Genomic DNA, 23,448 nt, shown 5'->3' with positions numbered 1-23,448 from the left:
AAATGAAAAGAAATAAAGGACAACTCAATGTGATCTTAAAAAACTCTTTATATTTGGGAAAAATAGAATGCCTTCTTATTTAAAAAAATTCCCTTTCTTTATCTCTGTTGATATTGTAGATTTTTTACCTTTGTTTTGTCTGATAGCATGATTGAAACATCTTTCAGAGCCACTAATTATATCAGTGAGAAAGTACTGGAAATGAAGTCAGTGGGGGAAAAGGAGTGAAGCTGTTATCTGAATAGTAAAAAGTAAAAAAATGAAATGCTTATATGTTAGACATAAATTATTGATCTATAAAAAAGCAATACATAGGTGTTTTTAGATCTTAAAGTCCCTGAATAATTTAAAAGCTACATAGATTTTTGGAAATTGTTGTGATCATTGGCTATTTGAAGCATTACTTGAAAATAATGCCACAGAATGGCAGTTAGGCTATTGTTAATGTTCCCATATTATTGTCCGCCCCTCCCTTTCTCCTAGGAGCAGACGCTGTGGAAGCTCAGTGTAAAAAATTTGAAGTGCGTGCAAGTGAAGGTGGTAGGGTCCTGTTTTCTGCCAATGAAGAAGAGATCACCATTGGGGCTGATCGACTGAAAGTAACAGGTACTGTAAGAGCTAGCTTCAGAACTACAAAAAAATAGAAAAAAGGGGGGGAAATGACTTGTTTCTGTTCTTTTTTTCTTTCCTTGTGATTTTCCAATGACTTCCTCCACATATCCCACCATCACCACCACCACCACCATTAGAATCTTTCCTTGTCACAAAGAATTCATCTTTAAGAAAATCAATGAACAAAATAGGAAAAAATAGAACCCATTCTGTACCTATCATCCACTATCTGCCTGTCAACAGAAAGAAGATATATTTCACCATAAATGTTCTAAAGACTAGGCTTATCATAGCATTAGAGTGTCACTGTATTTTGTGGCTATTTTTCTTTACATTATTCTGGTCACTGTGAAAACAAAACAAAAACTCTTCAGTTTCTTCTGACTTTACTCTGCATCAGTTCATACAAATCTTCACAACCTCCTGGATTTCTTCCTTATGTCATTTTCTCAGGCGAAATAATGTTCCATTACAAAAATAGACTTCCCTCTATTCAGGTACATCTTAATATACAGGCACTTATTCTGTTTCTCCCTTTTTTTTCTTTCTCCAACTGTAAAATTAAACAGGGGACTTTATAAAGAGGTAGTATACATGGGACTTTTCCCCTCTGCCCTTTTTCCTTACTTGGAGAACAAGTCTAGTAATGGTAAACAGTAGAGTTTAGAGCCTTTTATAATTTAAGTACAAATTGTTTTCCTGACTGGATGGACTAATTGACAATTCCACCAACCATGCAATATTATAATTTGCATGACCCTCCAAGTTTAATCATTTTCATCTGTCCTAATGTTTTAAAATGAAACTTTAGGTTAAGTAAATATGTATTTCTCTGAGTAGTGGCATAGTGGATAGAGCACTGGCCCTGGAGTCAGGAGTACCTGAGTTCAAATCTGGCCTCAGACACTTAATTACTTAGCTGTGTGGACTTGGGCAAGCCACTTAACCCTGGTTGTCTTGCAAAAACCTAAAAAACAAAATTATGTATAATGTATAATTTTTCTTTTGAAAACTCCATTCATATTACTTTATCAGTGTGATATTGCCAATAGGCTTGCAATGCAAGTTTCTCTGGCTCTGAGTCTAGCTCTCTATTATGCCATGCCAGCTCTCTAAATTAGAGGCTAGACTTTTTTAATGCTGAAATATTCCACCAGACATTACAAAAATTTACACTGCCTAGAAAATAATGCCTACCTTCTATACAAAGTTATATTCTACTGTCTCCTTTCCACAGAGGATTTTTTTTATTCCAATAGCCACAGAGAAGGGATAGAATTTGGTGCCAAGATAAATTATGAATAACTCAAAGGTTATCTTTATATCACTAATTCTGTTGGTCTGGAATCTGGATAGCCCTCCCCCATTAGTCTTAGGAATCTTTCTTGTTTGCACCACCCGCTAAATTGTTATCACCATCAGCCTTATTATAATTTTTACCAATACTCCGTGTGTAAAGAATAACTCACTAATGTTTGCATCAGAACTTGTGGATTCACATTGGGATGGCCAGTTGAAATTTGCACGACTCTATAACCATGGGAAAATAGTTGAGTAATAAATTCCCTGGCCAATGGAGGGTGACAATGTAATGTCTTCAGTGAACACAAATTACATTTAGTGCAGGAAGTAGTTTAGAGATAATCAATGACGGATGGAAAATTAAAGTGAAATCACCATTTCTGTTTACAATGTACCACTCTTGTTCTTTTAAATAAATAGAGAAATGTGTTTCTTACCACTACATCTCAGATTCTGTTATTTAAACAATAACATCATAGTTTCTGACACCAGGATACATATAACCACCATGTGGCTCCCAGCTTCTGGAGGACCCTCCTCCCATTTGTCAGTTCTTCTCCAAAGCTTTACTTTGGAGAGTGGTCCTAAATTAACCACCTTATTCTCTGAATGTAATCACCATGTCCCTACCTGGGTATCTTCACACACATACACACACACACACACACACACACACACACACACACACACAGAGAGAGAGAGAGAGAGAGAGAGAGAGAGACTTTTTAGCTCCCCCTTTTATCTGTCAGTATTCTTCATCAGAATTTAAATTCCTTGATAGCAGAAACTTTTTTTTCCCTAGACCTTAGGACACTGTTGGACATATATAAACCACTTAATCAATGTAAATTTATTGAATGCTCACACATGAACAAAAAAATCAGTGATTTAGGAAATGTCCAAAGATGTTTTAAAGGCTGTCAGTAGAGAAAAGCATGAAGCTATCTTAGATCATATCTTTGAATTTCTTTCTCCTCCCCCCCCAAGAGGCAATTATTACTTGTTATTTCAGTTTTCAACAAGTGGGGTAATGAGAGATATGGTAGCTAATTGCAATTTTTAATGCTATAACTGATGTAACTTAGCCATCCCTTTCAGGGTCAACAATAGCCTAGAAAATGACAAGATACATGAAACTTCTTCAGATTTCTGATATGGAAATAGCTAGGCAAGTAGGAGAAAAACAGTGAGCTAGAAAAGATCATGGAGGCCAAGAAATTCAAATCCCCTCAGTTTTAGGAGAGAGATCTAAGTCCCAAAGGGGTGAGGTGAGATCCATTGCCTAATTTACAGAGTTAACAAGTAGCAGAGACTTTTTTTTTGAATCTGGGTCCTCTGATGCTAAATGAATGACCTATCCCATTATATTCTACTGCCTCCTCTGTGGAGGAAGAGAAAATGTAAAATGAATCATTCTGAGACCCTACAAAGAAGTAGAAATGTGTTCTGTTCAGTTCTATAAAATGAACATGAATGGAGTCATTTGCACTACCTACCTACCCACCCCTGTGGCCAGCACTGGGGAAAGTCATTTGACGTTGTACCACAGAAATGAGGGCTGCTGCCATTGTTTGCAATCTTTCTACATCTCATGCTTCTTTTTAAGTTTACAATAAATGATCCTGGAACAAGTCAATGCCCAGTTATTAATCCTTTCTATTAGATGCTTTATAGACTTCTGTGCAAGTGGACAAGACATAGCTGACTTCTATAACTCAATAACCCATTGGGTCAAAAGTTTATCTTCTGTAGGTTCCTATAAAGCACTGATAGTTTGCCTTCAGGAGAAGAAAGGATAAGGGGATGATGCCTATCTGACCTCACAGTTTCTTCTGTTTTACTTCTATATTTTGAAAGCATCACACTTAAAGGAGAATAGCATTTGGTAGGACCATTTCTATTAAAATATTTTTTCTCATTTTTTTAATGGAACAATGCCATCTCTGGGTAATTATGGGAAATAATTTGGCCTGCCATACTAGGCTGGCTTGAGTATAGTTTATTTGTGGTATCCTCAAGGGAATTTTGAGCCCTAAATAGGTAGATTAGTGGTCTATTAATTTAAACTACTGGTTGTTATCATTCATTTTCAAAGAGGACCAAAATAGCATCACTAAGTCAGTCAATGCACAGTGTGTCCAGTTGTGGCTGATCTGATCAATATGAGCTCAGGAGGCTCTACCACAGGTCAGGTACAAAGAATCCATGTAAACATTTTGAAGGGAGGTGTCTCTAAATTCGCACAAGTTTCTTTTGAGCTATTACAATTCTGCTTTGCTCATAGAGCATAGCACCATCTTTAATGTGGTGATGCCATGTTGAGTAATGCTGTGCCAGTGTCTCCTGTGTCACAAAACTGATTCCAGAGTTTTTCTTCAGAGAGACTTTCTTTTGACCTCCATGTGAGAATGTGACTTAGGTGCCTTCTTCCTAAAATAATCTTTTAGCCAAATGTCCTGTTGTCATTCTAACAACATGTTCATCCAAGTTATGCTCTATGCAGTGAAGTTTGACTGCTTGGTGGTTTAGTTCAAGAAAACCTCAATATCTGCTATCTTTTCCTGCCAGATCTTCAAAAGATCTTCAAAATCTTCCTAAGACAAATCAAATGGAAGTGACTCAGTTTCTTGGCAGGATTCTGGTAGACTGTCCGGGTTATACAGGCATAGAGCAATGAGATCAGTGCAATGGCTCTGCAGACCATTGGTTTGGTAATCAGTCTAATACCTCTTCTCTACCACACTTTCCTTTCGAGCCTTCCAAACAGACTAACTTTGACAATGCGTGCATCAACTTCATCTATGCATACTAAGCTACTAGTTTATCACTCTAGTCACCAGGACATGCCTTGGTAGATCAATTAATCAGTCATTAAATAAACATTCTTTGAGCACCTCTTATTGCCAGATGCTAAGAGCTAGGTAAATTCATACAAAATAAAAGTATCTGCCTAATAGAATAGCCAAAACACAAGAGAAAGCTGAACATGGGGCAGAGAGACTTCGAGAAAGTCTAACCTAGAGATTTGGTGAAGAAGTCAGTGAAAGAAGTCCCAAAGTAGTACAACCAGGTGAAAAATAAAGAGATGTTTAAGCTGAGCTCCCTTCTTAAATGGAGCTTTGGAATTCATGGCACTATTCTTCAATTAGAAAAGCAGAGAATGGTGATGAGGCTGACAAGATCTTACAGGCTGATAAGGTTATCCTAATTATGGGCTTCCTGGGATATGGTGGAAAAGTCAGTCAAAGAAGTCCCAAGTGAGAAATAAGGAAATGATTTTTCAGCTACCTGTTTTGTAGAAGAAATATTTTTTGTACTTCTTTGTGATATGTGGCCCGTTTTCTTGCCCAATCTGCATTGCTCAATTCATGCAATTTTCTTAAAGATAAGTCATTTTCAATTTCCAATGTAGATGAACTGCTCCTGACTTGTCATCATAAATGCTTCTCTTTCTATAAACAAAGCCACATGACCTAGCCATCTGTTCAGATGTCTTTTGTCAACATATTGTTCGTGTGAATATTTCTCATAAAAGGACTTTGGATTCCATCCTTGGATCTTCGCAGTTGAATAGGTTCCATTCCAAGAATAAATGTCTTTTAGCCACATCTGAGAAATCCAATGGAATATATCCATTGTCATTCCTTACCATTGCTCTGTGAAATGATACCTTATTGTTTCAAAAGAATTTCTGCAAGTTTAAAATGTGTTTGTCTTATTCCCTGAGAATTTACGTCAATTTTCTTCCTCATTTGGGGTGAAGATGTATTCATCTTTCCATAAATCCCTTAGAGTAATGAGCCCTATGTTTTTTCAATATTGAATGGATTTTAGTTAGAATACTTTACTAAATTTGTTATAGTCCATTTGGAGTTTGTAAAAGGACATGCCTAGAATTATATTCATTTCTTTAAATCTGCTTTATCACTAAACTTTTGTGTCAGTCTCTTAACATTTATATAGCTGCAAATCATCAAAGCTGCAGCTTTCTTCTTGAGAGTTTTATACTCAATGTCCTGTCTAGAGAAGAGAAAGGTATTGCAGTAATGAAGTCAATACAAGAGTGTTTCCATTTCCTGGAGCCAGGGTTCACACCTTATTGAGATGTGACATGACCCACATACTTAGCAGAAACTGTGCCAACCTGGGACAGTATCATGGACACAGCTAGCCCTTAATAAGTGCTTGCTGATTGATTGTCTAACTTGTAATTTTAAAGTTTCAGACTATTTTCCTCTAGCCAAGCTATGTAGATGGGGCAGTTAGGTGGCCCAATGAATATCCATAGTTATAGTCAGAAAGAACAGAATTCAAATTCTGTTTCAGATACTGCCTATTTGTGGGACCCTGGTTGAGTCATTTATCTATTGTTTGCCTCAGTTTCTTCATCTGTAGAATGAGGATAATTTCTAGGTTGTTGTAAACATGAAAGGAATTAATATTATCATCCGTTGGAAAGTAGCAAGTTGCCCCTGAGATACCTTGGGGCATACAGTCAATGTGGCAAAATCTAAGAGATGGATGGAAGCAGAATTCCTTTGACATGGAAATCTCATAATCGCCACTGAATATGTCCAGTACTAGAAACCACTGACTGTCTAATAGAGAATCCATCACCTCTTGCCATGATCTACTGATTCATTTTTGTTCTTTTATTCTACGTCCAGTAGTCTACACATGTCTGTATATTTCCATTTATTTTCTGTATTATTCAGTTGCTCTCTTTTTCATACCCAAACACTGAAACCCCACCTTCATGGAGGATCTTCCTCCTTCATATGCAGAGACAAAGTATCAAGCAAAGGTTAATCTCATTTCCTTCCCCTCACCTCAACTGACCCTGGACATACTAAGTCCATCTCAAGTCATTTTCTTTGGTATTTTAGAAGAAATCAAAGTTATAGATTAGAAAGTAAATCATTATCTCATATATAGGCTCTAAATCTGACAAGAAATTATGCCATTAAACTAAAAGATGAGCAAAAATTATGAGAAGAAATCATCAAGATCTGGCTGAGCTTTTTCCCAACCCTGCTATATAATTGTTGTATCATTTTATTCACCAATACAATTTATTCACCAATCCATTTCTGCAAGTAGTTTGTCTTCAAGAAAGTAATTGAATTCATGGTCCATTTGTTCATCAAGTGTGTTCTCATCTTACTTTCTCTAACTATTTTTGTATTCATCATTAAATTAATTAACTTAGTGGCAGAAGGATCTAAGAAAACAGTGAGAGTCCTATAACTTGGGTTTAAATGACAATTTTGACACATCATATCTGCAATGGAAAAGAAAGCTGTCATTCTTTCCATTAAAAATTCACAAACTTTTGATTTTTGTTCTCCTCAAATCTCTGTAGTATTTTGTTGAGAGCTGAAGATTTGAGCTTTAGATTTCATTGTGGAGTCTGAGCATTTATTAATCTAATACCAAGACCTTCAGGGAAAATGTCTCTATCCACCAAATGGAATTAAGCTATTTTGGATAAATGGTTTCAAAGAGAAAATTTAATAGAAACATTTTTAAAATAACTTTTTATGGATTTTTTGTTTTTTTTATATCACAATGATGTTCCCCATTATCCTTTTCCATTCCCTGTTCAGATAGCCATCCCATGTAAAAAGAGGAAACAAAAGAGAAAAATTAGCAGAACTAATGAAATAAGTTTGAAAAAATTTGGTTTTAGAGAGATATATAGATACATAGACAAATTAAGTGAAATGTAGCTCATTCATGACTTCTTCCCTCTACAAAAGTATATGGTGGGAATGTCTGTTCATATTTCTTCTTTGGAGTCGAGTTTCTTTTTAATTTTGGAATATTCTTTTTTTTTCCTAACTTTTTGATGGTTGCTCTCTCTATTCACATTGTTTTAGTTACTGTGTATGTTATTTTCTTCAGTGTGATTAACTTCACTCTGCATCAATTCATAAAGATCTTTCTATGATTCTCTATATCACATTTGACATTCCTTATGACAAAGTAATATCCCATTTTATTCATGTACCACATTTTGTTTAGCCTCCCTTAACTGATGGGCAACACCGTTCTTTCAATTCTTTGCCATCACAAAAAGTGCTGCTATAAATATACTGGTGGATATGGAGATTGTCTTATAATTGATGGCTTTCTTCATTTTAAGTTTGATAGTGGAATATGTTCCAAAGACACTTGAGTCTCTTTATTTGCATATCTCTAGGATTGCTTTCCAGACTGGATCTACTGAGTCACACTTTCAGCAGTAAGACACTAGTGTGTCTGTCTTACCACAACCTGTCCAGTTAATTTGGAACCTTCTTTCAGATAGTTGTGAATAGTTTGTAATCATTTTGAAAACTCTTCAGAATGCTGTTCGTATCTCATATATTCCCACATGGAATTTCTATGTTTGTAGAGATGCTTGTATCTAAATAGTTTGAAAGTATATGTATGTGTACATATACATATATGTTTGCACATGCATTTCACATGGGACATGTTGGACATTCCATCATTGGGCATGAGTAGCCTCTTTCCATTGTCTGTTTAGTAGGAACAAGTTCCATTTTTTTTTTCCATTCTACCTTTTTTTTTATCCTATATACATTCAATGAATTTCTACAGAAGCATTTCAGTTTTATGGAATCAAATTCATTTTTTTTCATCAATGAACTGTGCCCAAAACCCACCAGAAAGCAGATACCAAACCCATCCACAATATCCTTGATCCTAAAGACTTCGCCAGCTGCCATTGTAGTTACCAGCACTTATACTATGTAACACTAGCACCCCTCACCTAGCCTGTATGATCCTCATCCCTATGCATTTTCAGAGTGAATAGGAACAAAAATATGAACTTTGTCTATTTTTACTACTTTGCTTCTTCCTCAAGGGTAGCCATAAGTAATATTTTATTTGCACTGAGTAAAGTCCTTTCAGTCCCCATCATGAACCCACTGAATGACTCCAAAACCACATCTATTAATGTTGCTTCTCTTACCAAGACTTGAAGGCATTTGGAGAGACTGTCGATCTTTGGTCTTTATTAATGGAAGAACACCCAAATGGTTGTAGAGTCCCTCTTATCCACAAGGGAGGGGACCAATTTGTGAAAACACTCCACAAATCAGACTATCTAGACATGTCATTGTCCTTCAAAGACAAAGAATAATAAACATATTGGCTTCTAGAAATCTGCATTTTCCTTTGTTCTCTGCTTTAATACCTGTCATTCTCTTTTTTTCTGTTCTTCCTTTTCCTTTTCCTTCTGTTTCTAAGAGGCAGCAAGGAGACTCAGTAGATAGAGTGTTAGGTTTGAATCAGAAAATTCTGAGTTCAAACCTGACCTCAGAATTTTTCTTACTGGGCAAGTCCCTTAAACTCTCAGTCAGTCTCAGTTACCCCAAATATAAAATGAAAATAATGACAGCACCTACTTCCCAGGATTAGTATGATGATCAAATAAGGTAACATTTGGAAAGTACTTAAAAGTGACTGGCACATAGTAGGCACCTAATAAATATTTGTTTCCTTTGTTATTTCTTTTGTTCCTCTTCCCCCTTCTTTTATTCCCTTCATGTGTCATTTTTTTCTTTTCCAGGGATGGTGCTTTTTCAAATGCCCTCTTTGGAAGATTCAGACGTTACACATAGGTTCTAAGACATTTGATGATATGTTAATTCCTCTCCTGTTATTTGACCTTGCAGGCACTGAAGGAGCCGTGTTTGGACATTCTGTGGAAACACCTCACATCAGAGCAGAACCTTCCCAAGACCTCAAGTAAGTGTTGGCTCAAGCACGATAACAGATTTCTTTCCTTGAGCTTTTGATCAAATGTGGGGTGCTGCTGTACAAAACAATCTATGCCCCCACCAAGGGGAGCAGCTGCAAAAGGGAACGTGGAATTGGACGCAAAGTATATGCTCCTGGCTATTTTCTTCAATTTTAATATTTTAAAGCTTCCTTTCCTTTTCTTTTATTGCTTGCTATTGGTTTATTTTCTAGTGTTTCTGCAAAAGTCAAGGAAAAAAGGTTGCAGGATAAATAAAGTTGAAGAAGGGGAAAAAAACAACTGGATTAAAGCAACTCCTAAGTATAGATCTTGTCCAATGACCAATATTTATCTTTAGCTACTACAGAGCCATTCATCATCTCAAAATCCCAAGTCTCAAAGGGAAGCCATCTGGAAATTTTTAAATGCTCTTGAACCCTGGACAGGTCATAGTTGCTGCTTTGACTGAGACTGTGGTATTTTCTATTAGGTGGTCCATACAAGCAAATATATACAAGAGTTCTTAAGAGTTTTCTATTCAATATTCATCATTGAGGCCTTAAGGCTTTTGCAATTGTCCACATGAAGATCCTAACAGTTGTACATTCCTCAACATAACCTAACTCCTTGGGTCATTTAATTTCTCAAAGGTCATATAGCTCCAATCCAAACAGGGGCTTTGTGTCTGCTCCATACACAGTGGATGGAAGAATGCACATATTGATCAGCTAATTCAGTGAGCTTCCCTTTCAATGACACATCAGTCCAACCCAGGTGTATTTTTTGTTTTTGCATTTGGGAATTGTTGGCTTCTTCTCCTTAGAGTGAATTTCATAATAGATGTTCTTCTTATCCTGGGAAATAATCCACAATGTGTCCTTGACAAGGAGGAGAATGAAGAGAGTCATGTCATCTATCAGAAACTCCACCACAATATACTTTAATTCAATTCAACAATGTGTGTGCTAGAGACTAGACAAGTCATAAGCAGGTTTTATTACCCAGAGACAATATGGGCCTAGTGGAGACAAGGCTAATTTCCAAGTCAGAAAATTCTGGATTCGAATCCTGCCTCTGACACACTCTGGGCAAGATACTTTGTCATTGGATTCCTAGGCATCCCTCAGGTGTTGCTTAGATGCTGATCTGTGGGAGAGGGTATTGCTTCTCATGGGGTACTGCCCATATTCATGAAAACACAGGTTTGAAACTGCAAATACAAGTAAGTTTCAGGATTTTAGCTGTTGTACAATTTCTTTATTTATTTTTAAATTGTATATAAATTCTTCCCAGATTAGGACAGTGAGTAATTATGACAAAAATGCAGTCCCTGTCCTCAGGGAGTTTACATTTTCCTGTGTAGAGTAGGAAAGATGCTGATGAGAAGGGAAATCAGGGAAAGCTTCCCATGGAAGGACTTAGGGAAATATCATTTTGCATGTACTGTGTTTACATTTTATATTTATGTAACTTTCAGTTCACTCTCTGGCAGTCATTGCCATGGAGACGTAGGACTTGGAATGTAACTATAGCAACTGAACAGATGTTTTTGCCTAGAGTCCCCAAATATCCATGATATTGATCTTGGGGCTGGACAAGGACCACTGGGAGAGTCAGAGGTATGAAGGTCCATTTTGTCAAATATGTCAAATAGTGAGGTTGATAGAGGAGGCATCCAGGGTGCTAATGTTTCCTGACTCCAGGACTCCTAGGAGTCTATGGATCTATGGATGGAGGGAGGAAGTAGAGTACATCACCAACAAAAGTGGACAAAGTGACAAGTCTTATGCTAATGAGACAAAACCGAAGGCCTGGTATCCTCCTGTCCATTGAAAGCAGAGGGAAAGCTCTCTTGTGGCTGTCCAAATTATTCACACCTTGTTGCTCCTTCCTCCTGCAAGGGAGGGGACTTTAGAGAGAAAAGGGGAGAGGAATATATTCTATTCCCTTATACCCATGGCTAGAACCAACTAGAAAAATAATAGCTGAATACAATCATTCGTTAAATATTGATAAAGAAAGCCCTAAAGCAAAGTAATCCAAAGAAAAACTCAAGCTGATGGGGATCTGGCTCTGCCTGACTTCAACTAGCCTCTAAGCTTAGAAATGCCTGTTAGAGGGGATTTTTAGCATCAAGCCTGGACCTACCAAACCTCTTTAAATTAGGCTGCTACTAAGCCTGGGTTCTGCATTATACTGTCCTAGCTTACAAATGACCAAATTTTCGTGAGCCTGTTGCCTCCCCACTCACCATCGAAAGTTAGAGCTGTGAGAGCAGGAGTTGTTTCGTGGCTGTCTATGTAACTGCAGTAATTGACATCTAGTAAAAACCTGATCAATGGAAGATTAATTCATTTGACATGAGAGCTCTCTTTAAGTATATACAGGGCTCTCTTGTCAAAACTGGTTAGTCTTACTTGGATTTGATTCCCAAAAAAGGTCAATATAAGATGGAAGTCCCAAAGAAGCAGATCTAGACTTAATGCAAAGAAAAAGTTCCCAGGAAGTTTTAGAAAGTGAAATGGATCAGAAGGCATCTACCTACTTCCCCAGTTCAGCTGAATAAAATTTATAGGGCATGAGGCAAGGTCCTTCATCATTCTGATTTCCCTCCTTTGGAATCACTCCATATTATCAATATCCCCAGAGTTTACCTTCCTTCTTCCCTCTTTTCTGGAGGACTGCGAATAAAGGTCAGATGGGACCTATAGTGGATTGTCTGACATTCACTCTCAACTTGACCAGATTGTCCCTGAATCAAGCCCTTTCAACTATGAGTCTATGAAAAATGAAAGAGTATGGACTGGTTCAAACTGGGGAAGCACACCATCTTCAGCAATCTCCATGTCCTCCCTGCTTCCTCAGTCCATCTTTTTGCAGTGATATTCTTCTAGTGATATGATATCATCATGGAGCACTATGATCTCAGAAGGTTTACTGCCACAGAAAACCTTCAAAAGATGATCAGAGGGGCGGCTAGGTGGCACAGTGGATAAAACACCGGCCTTGGAGTCAGGAGTACCTCAGTTCAAATCCGGTCTCAGACACTTAATTATCTAGCTGTGTGGCCTTTGGCAAGCCACTTAACCCATTTGCCTTGCAAAAACCTAAAAAACAAAAAAGATGATCAGAGATGATGAGTGACAATAACTAGACTACAATAGATTACCCATAATAACTTGCCAGTAAGAAGTATGATAGGTGTTAACAAGATGAACCAGAGAGAAGTGATGGAGATCCTGAGTGCTTCATCAATGCAAAACCCATATAAACTTGAAGAAGATACCAGTCCTGGGCATGGATCGGTCCTCATCATTCAACAGCTTAATGGAAGTTGTTGCTCAGACTAACCAATCAGCAAGGGACTGTGATCTTGATGAATTTCATGAAGATGATATCATCAATCAGTGAAATGGCCAAATAAAGCATAGGGTGGATGGGTACTTTGCTCTTCCTTCTCTGGTTCAATGGCTCTGCTCTCTTTTTTTCTAGGTAAAGCAATGGGAAATTGCTTGATGATTGTTTTCTACTTGAGTGATGAATATGAAGCAATAGAACTATTGAGGAATGTCTAGCAGATTTTTCAGTGCCTTCATGATAAGGTCATAGAAATGTTGGCAGATTCCTTTAGGACACATGAATTCAACAGGGCTCTTTGACTCAAATAAAGTCCAGCTGAACATACTTGATGTCTAACCAAAATGAACCCATCCATTTGATGAAGTAATTGGCATTTATTCATGTTTCCAGTCACTGAATTACTTTTTCTAGAATTACCAACTACACACACACCATTTTCAACTAGTGATGCATTTTAATTAAATATTCCTTTCAGTTAAGTCTGGCAGGTCTAAATTAACTGCTGTGTGAATTATAGGATTATCCACAAATAGATAATTATGCTTAATACTAGGAATAATTAGCATCAGTGGAACATAGCCAAAGTCCCTAAGCAAAATTTGGGGTGTTTAAGGAGATAACCCAATAAAGCTAATACTGAACTATATCAAGCTAGTCTCAGCTTCTTGGAGATGCTCAGATGTGGAATCTTTCACTTCAAGCCTTTAAGGTATCTCTGACTGCCAAGAAGGAATGTGGCACTGTGGAGCCAATTGGTGATGGTGTTATTGTCTATCAGACAATATCTAGGATATTCAAAGTCCATTGACAAAAGGTATTATGAGATCTCAGGCAAAGGAAACCAAGGGGGCTATTGATGACTTAATAACTGACCACATTCAGGGACCAAGTATCAATCTGACTTCAATGGTCCAAGACTACATAGAGAGAGGATGTGAATGTTAGAAGAAGTGAGAATGTTAATTCTTTACACATTCTCTTTTTTCACACATTTATTCACATGTCTCTCTTTTCTTTCTTCTCCTCCTTTTCCTTCCTCTAATATCCTTGATTTATTTCATTAATTTTTCATTAATACATATAAAGTCATTATCAAATCATCCTAATCTGATCATTTTTCTGTCTTAATTTCATGTCCTTTTATTTTTCATCTAATAGTACAGCCTTTTAATCATTCTTGAAGTTCCAAATTTAGATCTTCTTCATTCATTGAAAGAGTTAGTCACAGACCATAGGTGTAGGGAATGTCTTGGGCATTCATTTAAATTCATTTTAGAAGGGCGAAAGATAGCATGAGAACTTTGAAAAATCTGCAAGTTGACAAATCTTTGCAAGCCAGCAATTTTCAAATATTAATGACTTTAATTGAATCTGGGTCTACCATTTTTAAAGCAAAGATTCTGTGTTGAGGGATACTTCTGGGCAAAGTAGGAAATAATTAATTTCTGACCTACATACAAATAACACATAAACTACTGGACGAAGTAAATATCCCCTGACCTATTTTCAGAAAATGCTGTGAATGGAAATAAGAAAGGAAGACAGAGAATTGACAATAACCAATGAACAATGTTAAAAGCAGCTACCAAACCTCAGGGAGTCAATAAAACATTTGTACCAGGCTTCTCCCTTTTCTCATTAAGAGAAGAGATATTCTTTTTATTTCCAGTTTCCATTAGGGAATAAGAATTTTTTGAAGTTCTTTATAGCTTTATTATTTATTCTAATATCTGACATCTATATAACACATTAAACATGTTTTTTTTCATTTGGGTCTCTCAACTCTGTGACACAAAGAGAAATGTTAATCATCTTCTTATTTGGTAGTTGAGAGAATTGAAGTTGGTGAGAACAAGGGATGTTCCGAGGTTAACGTTAACTAGTGAATGGTGACGGTAGGATTCTCATCCCTCTTTCTTGACTCCAGGTGTCTCCTTTACCACTGTACCAAGGGTGCCCATTATTCAGATTATCTATTTATTTGTTAATGATTGCTTTCTTTTAATTTCTTAGGCTTGAATCTCCAACTAGGTCTCTGATCATGGAAGCACCTAGAGGTGTCCAAGTGAGTGCAGCTGCAGGTGACTTCAAGGCCACCTGCAGGAAAGAGCTTCACTTACAATCCACAGAGGGGGAGGTGAGTAAGGACAGTGCCATAGGACAATCTTACTCAAGAAAATAAGATCAACACTTCCTTTTGCTCACCCGAATGGCCTACAGAAATATATATATATATATATATATATATATATATATATATATATGGATTATATAGATATATTATGTATATGCACATATACAGAAGTCCTCATAAGAGTCCTGTGTGGTCAGTAATATCTCCATTTTACAAATTAAGAAATGAAGTATTATCTCATATCATCTGATATGATTCTGAAGGGAATTGTAGTTTTTCTCAGCTGGGAAGCAGAAATCAAGTGGAATGGGGATGTCAGGAACATTTTGAGGCCCTTGAAGACGAAGATCTCAAAGTATTCAAATGGACACCAGTGCCACTGACCAGTTCACTGGAAGAGAAGCATGTGGCCAACCCAAGTTATTGTAACCTTATATGGCTCATTGACCCAATCATTTCACAATTATCTGCTGGGCATAATTTCAATAGAACCAGGTGAATTTCTCTTTTCTTCTTTTCTGCTTCCTCCTTTGTCTCACCATTGTGCAATAATCTACCATCACTTTCCCTTAAATTTTCTTTATTTGTTTTTCCTGCTTATATAATATTTCTTACTTTCAGATAAAGATAATATGATTTTTATTTTATTCTGAGAGTGTTTGTTCTACACAGTGGAAAAAGATAAAGAGAAAACTGGGCAAATATTGTTCATTGTTATTCAATTGAGTATGTCTCTTCATGACCCCTGTGGATCAAAGCTTGCTGGTACTGTCCATTAGGTTTTCTTGGCAAAGATACTGGACAGGTTTGCCATTTCCTTCTCTATTGGATTAAGGCAAACAGAGGTTAAGTGACTTGCCATGGGTGACATAGCTAGTGAGTGTCTGGGGTCTGATTTCCTGACTTCAAGTCCACGACTTCATCCACTGAGCAACCAAGCTATCTAATTTCCCTAGACATAACTATAAACCTATATAAAAACATCTCCCTCTCTCTTTTCCTCCTTCTCAGGCTTTCCCCTTTCACTTTAGGATGGCATCAAATATTTGAAAGTTTTTTCCATAGTCAACCATCACTCTATCTCTTTGCCTCTTCCACTCATTGGTCCCAATTCTGTCCTCAGGGCCCAAACAGAACAACCTCTTTTCAAGGGAAAAGTATTTGAGTATCCCAGTGAGTTGTGATACCTCCATCCCACTCCCTTTAGTCTTCTTTTCAATAGAGATCTTGCCAAAAGGACTGAATGGAAGAATACCCAGGAGGAGAAGGGTGGGCTGGTCATCAGTGTCAAATGCTACAGAAAAGTCAAGAAGAATAAGACTGGTCAGCTGAAGATCAGTGGTGACTTTGGAAAACATTACTTCATGAGATTCAAATTCAGATTGCAGAAGGATGAGAAGGGAGCAAGAGAAGAGGAAGTGGAGGTAATGAGTGTATAATGTCCCAAAGAACATTATTAATGAAAGGAGTAGATTAGGCACTATGATAGGCACTAGGCATATGAAGACAAATGCTGCCTGACCTCAAAGAATTTACATTCTTTTGGAAAAAAAATTTGTATTTATATATGTAGATGAAAAACAACCAAAAATAAATAATAAATTGTTTGATGAAGGAGGGTGCTAGTTGCTAATTAAGGGGGGGAAAAGAGTGCATTTGTAGGCATCAAGAAATAATCCAGTAGATAGGGAGAAATTAAAGCTTGAAGTAGGGCAGAAGTATGATTTTAGAGTAGGGGAAGAGAATAAAAACTGAGTAATGATATTAGAAAAGGATCTGATTTTTGTGAAGGGACAGACTACCTCTTCATCATTGGCTGGAATAATAGAAGAGAGAATGGAAGATTATGTCAAGGGATTTTGAGATGAAGAATAGAAGAGGGGGTAGCTAAGTGGTGCAGTGAATAGAGCACCAGCCCTAGAGTCAGGAGTACCTGAGTTCAAATCCAGCCTCAGATGCTTAATAATTATCTAGCTGTGTGGCCTTGGGCAAGTCACTTAACTCCATTTGCCTTGCAAAAACTAAAAGAAAAAGAAAGAAAGAATAGAAGAGAGGAAAGTCAAACACCTAAAGAACACAGAGAATTTCAGGAATGACTGAAGACTGACTCAACTCATTCATTTCACTCTTTTTGAAAACTTATCTAGTTGTTACCCATTCAGTTTTAGATATGAAGATTCAAATTGAGTCTGGTAATCTAATTCAGACTTGACCACAGAGATGGAAAGATACTCCAGAATATAAATAGGAGAAAAAATTAAAGTATGCCGTGAACATATTTCCTCTCTCAATATTGCCCTATCCCATCCTCATCTCATACACATGGAATGCAAGTCACCTGAACTGTTTCTAGATTTTTGTAGTATTTGTATTGTAAATTAGTGAAAGATGAAACGACTTAAGAAGTTAAGATGTAATTTAAGAAAACATGTGAATAAATTTCTCCTTCTTGGTTTCTATCACAGGTTTTCATTACAAATGGAAAACCTTATTAACTTGCACCCTTCTTTCATCAAAATAGCTGTTAGAATGTTTCCTCGTTATCTTTTCTTTCATAATTCAAAGAAAAATTGAGCCCAGGTAAAACAAAAAACAAAAAACTGAGATATTAAGTGACTTGTCCACAGTCAGATATATAGCTCAGCAGATTTGAATTGAGTCTCTTCATAGACTTCATTATCTAAGACATTTTCATAATTACTATACACTTGACTCTTTCCACTGCACAGGAGCTCCATAAACTTTGAGTGACTCATTGGTAAGAGATTGACTTCAGTTATTCCTCATGATGTATACAAAACCCAAAGAAGATAGCTATTTGTTATAATGTAGCAAGACAAAGAGTTCAGTACAAGATTTGCTTAGTTAAAATTTTACTGTGAATCCATGATCATTTCCCTTTAATAGTCTTAAATTCACTTGTTCATAATATATGAAGATTTCATTGATTAAACAATATGGCAAACTTGCAGCACTGGGGTTGAAGGGTACAATCTTTAAGTAAGTCAACATCATCCATTGATAAACAAAAAATCCCTGTGCCAGAGGGGGAAAAAAAATCTTGAGTCTAGTTTAGTCCAAATACAGATTGAGCTCCTTTTGTTTTTATGTAACATCTTATGTCATTCCTTCTTTACACCTCTCATGACTATAGAGTAATCCTGTATTATTTGAATTTGTATTCCTTCACTCTGTATTTTGAAGGTCTTTTCCCCAAATACTTGCAATAAGTTTTGTTTGGTATTGAAATGGTGAGATGGAACTACTACATACCTTAGAGTTGCAAGAATTTTGCCCATCCTGCCTCAGTTTTAATCTATCAATTTGATTGATCGGTACCTTGTCTATATTTAAGCATGCTTTTACAATTTCCTGAAATATATATTTTTATGTCCTCATTGGAGATCTATGATTCTTAAATTATCTATCTCTATCCTATTTTTAAATTTCAGGTGCTATGATTTTTTTTAATCTGGGCTCAATTTTTCTTTGAATTATAAAGGAAAAGATAACGAGGAAACATTCTAACAGCTATTTTGATGAAAGAAGGGTGCAAGTTAATAAGGTTTTCCATTTGTAATGAAAACCTGTGGTAGAAGCCAAGAAGGAGAAATTTATTAACATATTTTCATAAATTACATCTTAACTTAAGTACTTTCATCTTTCACTAATCTACATTGTTGTCTTTTATTTCTTCCCAAAATCTTATGCTACTTCTTTATTTAGTATTCCAAATCTGTCACTTTTTCTTTCAAGGTGTCTACTTTACTGGAAAGTCTGTCCCATTGATGTTTTTAAGCCCTGTGGACAATAAATTCGTTTCCATCCTAATTCCTGATTTTTTTGTGAGATGATCCCATTAGTCCTTCTTTTCTGACATCTAATTGAGATGTTCCTCAACTTTAACATATGTTAGGTGAGAACAAGTAATAGATGGTCCAATTCCAGGTAGAGCGGTGGACTGTTACATGCCTAGTAAGCTGAGAAATTCAGTCACAGAATCTTAGGTATCATACAAGAAATTTATTTTTTGATTATTAAACTATATCTTGAGATTATAATAATGGATGGTGATCTTTGTGGTGTTAGTGGCTGTAAATAAAAGTAAATAAAAGGCAGTTTAAAATACTGAGGTGTCCCATTGCTAGAGAGTGTAATAATAGTTTCTCGAATAGGACTCCAGCAGATCACCTTGGGTCAACTTGAATAGTACAGCTAACATGATTCCCCCACATTTGCTGTTGGTTAATTCTTCTATTAATGAATCACACTTGTCTTTAACTGCATTGCAATCAAGCCATCACTTGATAGAAAACTGGATCTGGAGTCAGGACAATTGGTATTCAAATGCATCCTCAGGCTCTTACTTAGCTATGTAACACTGGGCAAGTAATTTAGCTGCTGTTTATTTTGGTTTCTTCATCTGTAAAATGTTATCATAATGGCACCTTTTTCCTAGGGTTGTTGAGAGGATCAAGTGAGATGATAATTGTAAAATATTCAGCACAGTGACTGCAAAATGGGGATAATGATAACATCTATCTTTCATGGATTTTGTGAGGATCAAATATGATCATTGTAAATTGCTTTGTAAACCACAAAACTATATAAATATTAGTCATTCTTAACATCTGGACTCAAACTCTAGAATATGATTAAGTGTATACCCATTAGAATAGTCCTGAATGTTTCTTCCATAAAACAGTTGGTTGAGACCCTGACTCAAGGACCTATTTGAGCCATATTTAACGATATGGTTTTTCCTTCTACTCTTCTATTGCATTTGATTTGATTATAGAATCAAAATTATTGGAACTAAATGGATACTAAATTTGATATTATCCAAAGTTCTTTTTTTTACAAACAAAGAAACTGAGAGCCAGGGAGAATCACAACTTTGCAAGGAATCTTGCTGGCTACTTTGTCCAAACTGTATCTGAAGAAAAAGACTCTAAACCACATACCTCATAAATACTTATCCAGCAGTTGACTTGAAAGTCTCTAGTAAGAGATACCCTTTGAAATAGCTCGTTCCACTTTTACATAGTCCTAATTGTTAGTGGCATTTTCTTTCCATGGAGTCCCTCCCTTTGTTTTCCAGAGTCAAGCACATTTCACTACATACTTGAAGACAACTATCATGGACTCTATCCCAGTCTCACACACGCATACACACAATCCCAATCTCTTCTCCAAGCACACCATCCCTAGTTGCTTCAATGGATATGAATATGGCCTTTCATCAGAGCAGACATTCTTAGCACTTGTTCTTTTAATAAGGTTTTAATTATCCCCACTATATCACTCTTATTCTCCACTCCTGAGGACCCATTCCCATATAACAAATAACTTTATTTAAGATAAAAAAAGAAAAAGAAAAAATTATCAAATTATTTCATACATTGAAAAAAATCTAAAAATGTGTATACCCATTAATTTTTCAAGTGTGCAATGTAGGTAGTGGAAGGAGTTTGTGCTCATTTTTTATAATTTCACAACACATTCATTTTAGATGGTTTTACAATTGTTACTGTCCCTTTTACATTGCTGAAGTCATTATCTATAATTTTTTGACTGTTTACTTTAAATAAGGTCCTGTAAGTTCTTACATGCTTCTCAGTATTCATATATGTGAGTTATTTCTTACAATGTAGTAGTTTACCGTAACATTCATGTACTGCAAAGTTTTTTAGCTCTCCTTCAATAGATAGACATTCTCTGTTTCCCAGTCTTTTCTATCACAGAACAGACTTCTCTAAATATTTGGTGAATATGAGAACATTCTTTTCATCAGTGAAAATGTGGGAAATGTGCCTAGTGGCAAAATTGGCAGGTCAAAGTATAAGGATATTTTAATCACTTTATTTCCATAGTTCCAAATTGCTTTCCAAAATGGTTATACTAATTTACAACTCCACCAAAAAAAATGCTCTGGACTTTCCCATAATCCCTTTTGAATATTCTCATCTCTTTTCATCTTTGCCAAAATTCTGGACATGAGAAGAAACCTCATAGGAGTTTTGATTTTCATTTATCTTATTTCTAGTCATTTTGATGCATTCTTTCATGTGATAAGAGATTGCAATCCTTCTTTTGAGGACTGTTTTGCTCTCTCTTTTGACCATGTAGCTCTCAAGAAATAGTTTTTGGTGAGAATTTCTTCTTAAAAACTTTCCTTCCCTCTTGATCTGGTTTGCCCTTTAAGAACTTCCTGCCATTTGATTTTTTTAATTTACTTTTTCCAGAATCAAAGGTACATGTCTGAATATGCCCAGATTTTTTTCCTCCTTTAAAAATATCTCAAGTTACAAGATGGAATAGTAAGAACAAGGGATAACTAGAAGTCAACTGGAAAGTATCATTTGGTTGCCAAAAGAAGCCCTTCTGAAGCATGGCAGCAGGATCCTTGTGATAAATCTAGGGCAAGACAAGGGTAATAGAATAGGCAGGCATTGGAACAAAGTTCTGAAGGGATCTCCCATGTCCAGAAGCATTCAACTCTGGTTTCTTTTCCTCCTAGATCTTTTTAAATGCAGATACCATTCGTCTGGGAAACCTGCCTGTGGGCTCCTTTTCAGCTGCCCCCCCAAGCTCCCCAGCACCTCAGCAGACTGTGTATGAGCTCTGTGCCTGTCCCAATGGCAAACTCTACCTTTCCCCAGCCGGAGCAGGCTCCACGTGTCACTCCAGTAGCAGCATCTGTTTGTGGAACTGACACACCTCGATGGCACCTCACACCAGAATAGCCTTCCCTTCCTGGCCGTCTGCTACCCACTTCTGCTCTGTTGGCCTCCCAAGGAGTCCAAAGCACTCTCATGCTTGGCAGAGAGTCTCAGTCAAAGCTACTCACTGGGGAGACAGCACCAAGGGTTTGGGAGATGCTGTTGTCTTCAGCAGAAAAGCTGGATCCCTCTGTCCCCCTGGGGGCCTTTGCCACATGGAGAACAGCACATGCTTTGAACTTTGGCAAGACTGCGATGGAAACTGCACGTGCATACGTGATCTAGAGACATTCCCTCAGTATCCCATAGGGGAAACACACTGGGAATTGGGAAACCCTGTATGATAACTAACACTACTGTCTGAAAGCACAATTTTCCATTCATCTTTTTGGATGTAAACTTTTATCCCCATCATTTTAAAATATTGAAAGCATTATGTAATGCTTGCTTTACTAAACAATTAAATTCAATACATGGGTTTTTTTTTAAAGACAGGAGAGAGAGAGAGAAAGAAAGAAAGAGACAAAGGCAGAGAGAGAGAGAGAGAGAGAGAGAGAGAGAGGAAGAAAGGAGAGAGATTGGAAGAGTGAGAATCCTACCCCGAGCTTTGTTTCTTCTGTTCCAATCCAGTATGTTGTTCCTCTTTGTTCACTCTATCTAGAATTCTATACATTATGTCTTTTTGAGAGTAGTTGGCAATAACCCAGGGAGTTACCAAGATGACACAATACTGACTATCAGACCTGAATGGTCTTATGGAAACTTTATGTGACTAATGCATGTGAGTGTTTGCTTTCAACTAAACAACTGCTTTCTCAAAACCTAGGCTCAGAGTACAAGAAGCCTCCTGATGGTGTGGAGAATGGAACATGCTTTTAAAGTCACATGGTTATTTAAGCTTCATTAGCAACAAAAGAAGTGTATGATGCTGGAAACCAGTGAACTTCCAAGGGAAAGAGGATCCTAACATTTCTTATCTATTCCCTTTATAGTTAACTGTGCAAAGTTTCCAAGGAATCACATTAAATATCCATTAACTGATGCTTTAAAAAAAATAAGGAAAAGACAAAACAAGTATTACCAAGTACATGGTAATTCATAGCAATTCCATTTAAACATAATTACATCAAGGGGTCTCTCTCTCTCTCTCTCTCTCTCTCTCTCTCTCTCTCTCTCTCTCTCTCTCTCTCTCATCATTGATGGAGCTGTTTGACCGGCCTACCACCAGAATTCTAGACTTTTATCACTCTTCACTACTTAATGTCTTTATTTAAAGTGTACATCTTTTAAAAAAGGACTCTAGAATGTTGTCAATCGATTTATCAAAATCCTGCCTAACAAGAGTGTTTTGAAAATTGCAGGAATGTGGAATGTAAAACAATATTAAATGTTTCCTATTTTGGAAAGGTTGTTTGTTTAACATAAGGTAAGTTGTCTATTTTACCAGCTGTCAGTCCAACTTCATTGGCCCTGATGTCCTTGATTTGAGAGATAGAACTGTAGGTGGTTGGCTGCTTCTCTTGGGATGGCAACCTATTCCTGTGATCAGTGAAACAAATAGAGGC

The 23,448-nt window shown here is 36.7% G+C and overlaps 1 protein-coding gene across 1 annotated transcript in view; it reads left to right on the top strand.

Annotated features, from left to right (window-relative positions):
* SGCZ (sarcoglycan zeta) overlaps positions 1 to 23,216 on the top strand; it is a 125,333-nt gene extending 102,117 nt beyond the window's left edge. The window contains exons 4-7 of the mRNA XM_074227358.1: positions 484 to 606; positions 9,603 to 9,675; positions 15,041 to 15,164; positions 21,682 to 23,216. Of these exons, the coding sequence (XP_074083459.1) occupies positions 484 to 606; positions 9,603 to 9,675; positions 15,041 to 15,164; positions 21,682 to 21,876 (515 nt within the window). The 3' untranslated portion in view covers positions 21,877 to 23,216. The remainder of the gene's footprint in view (positions 1 to 483; positions 607 to 9,602; positions 9,676 to 15,040; positions 15,165 to 21,681) is intronic.
* The last annotated feature ends 232 nt before the right edge of the window (positions 23,217 to 23,448 follow it).

This window comes from Macrotis lagotis, chromosome 3, assembly GCF_037893015.1.
Source record: "Macrotis lagotis isolate mMagLag1 chromosome 3, bilby.v1.9.chrom.fasta, whole genome shotgun sequence".
In the NCBI taxonomy this organism is placed as follows: Eukaryota; Metazoa; Chordata; class Mammalia; order Peramelemorphia; family Peramelidae; genus Macrotis; species Macrotis lagotis.
This window is presented reverse-complemented; position numbering and strand designations above follow the sequence as displayed.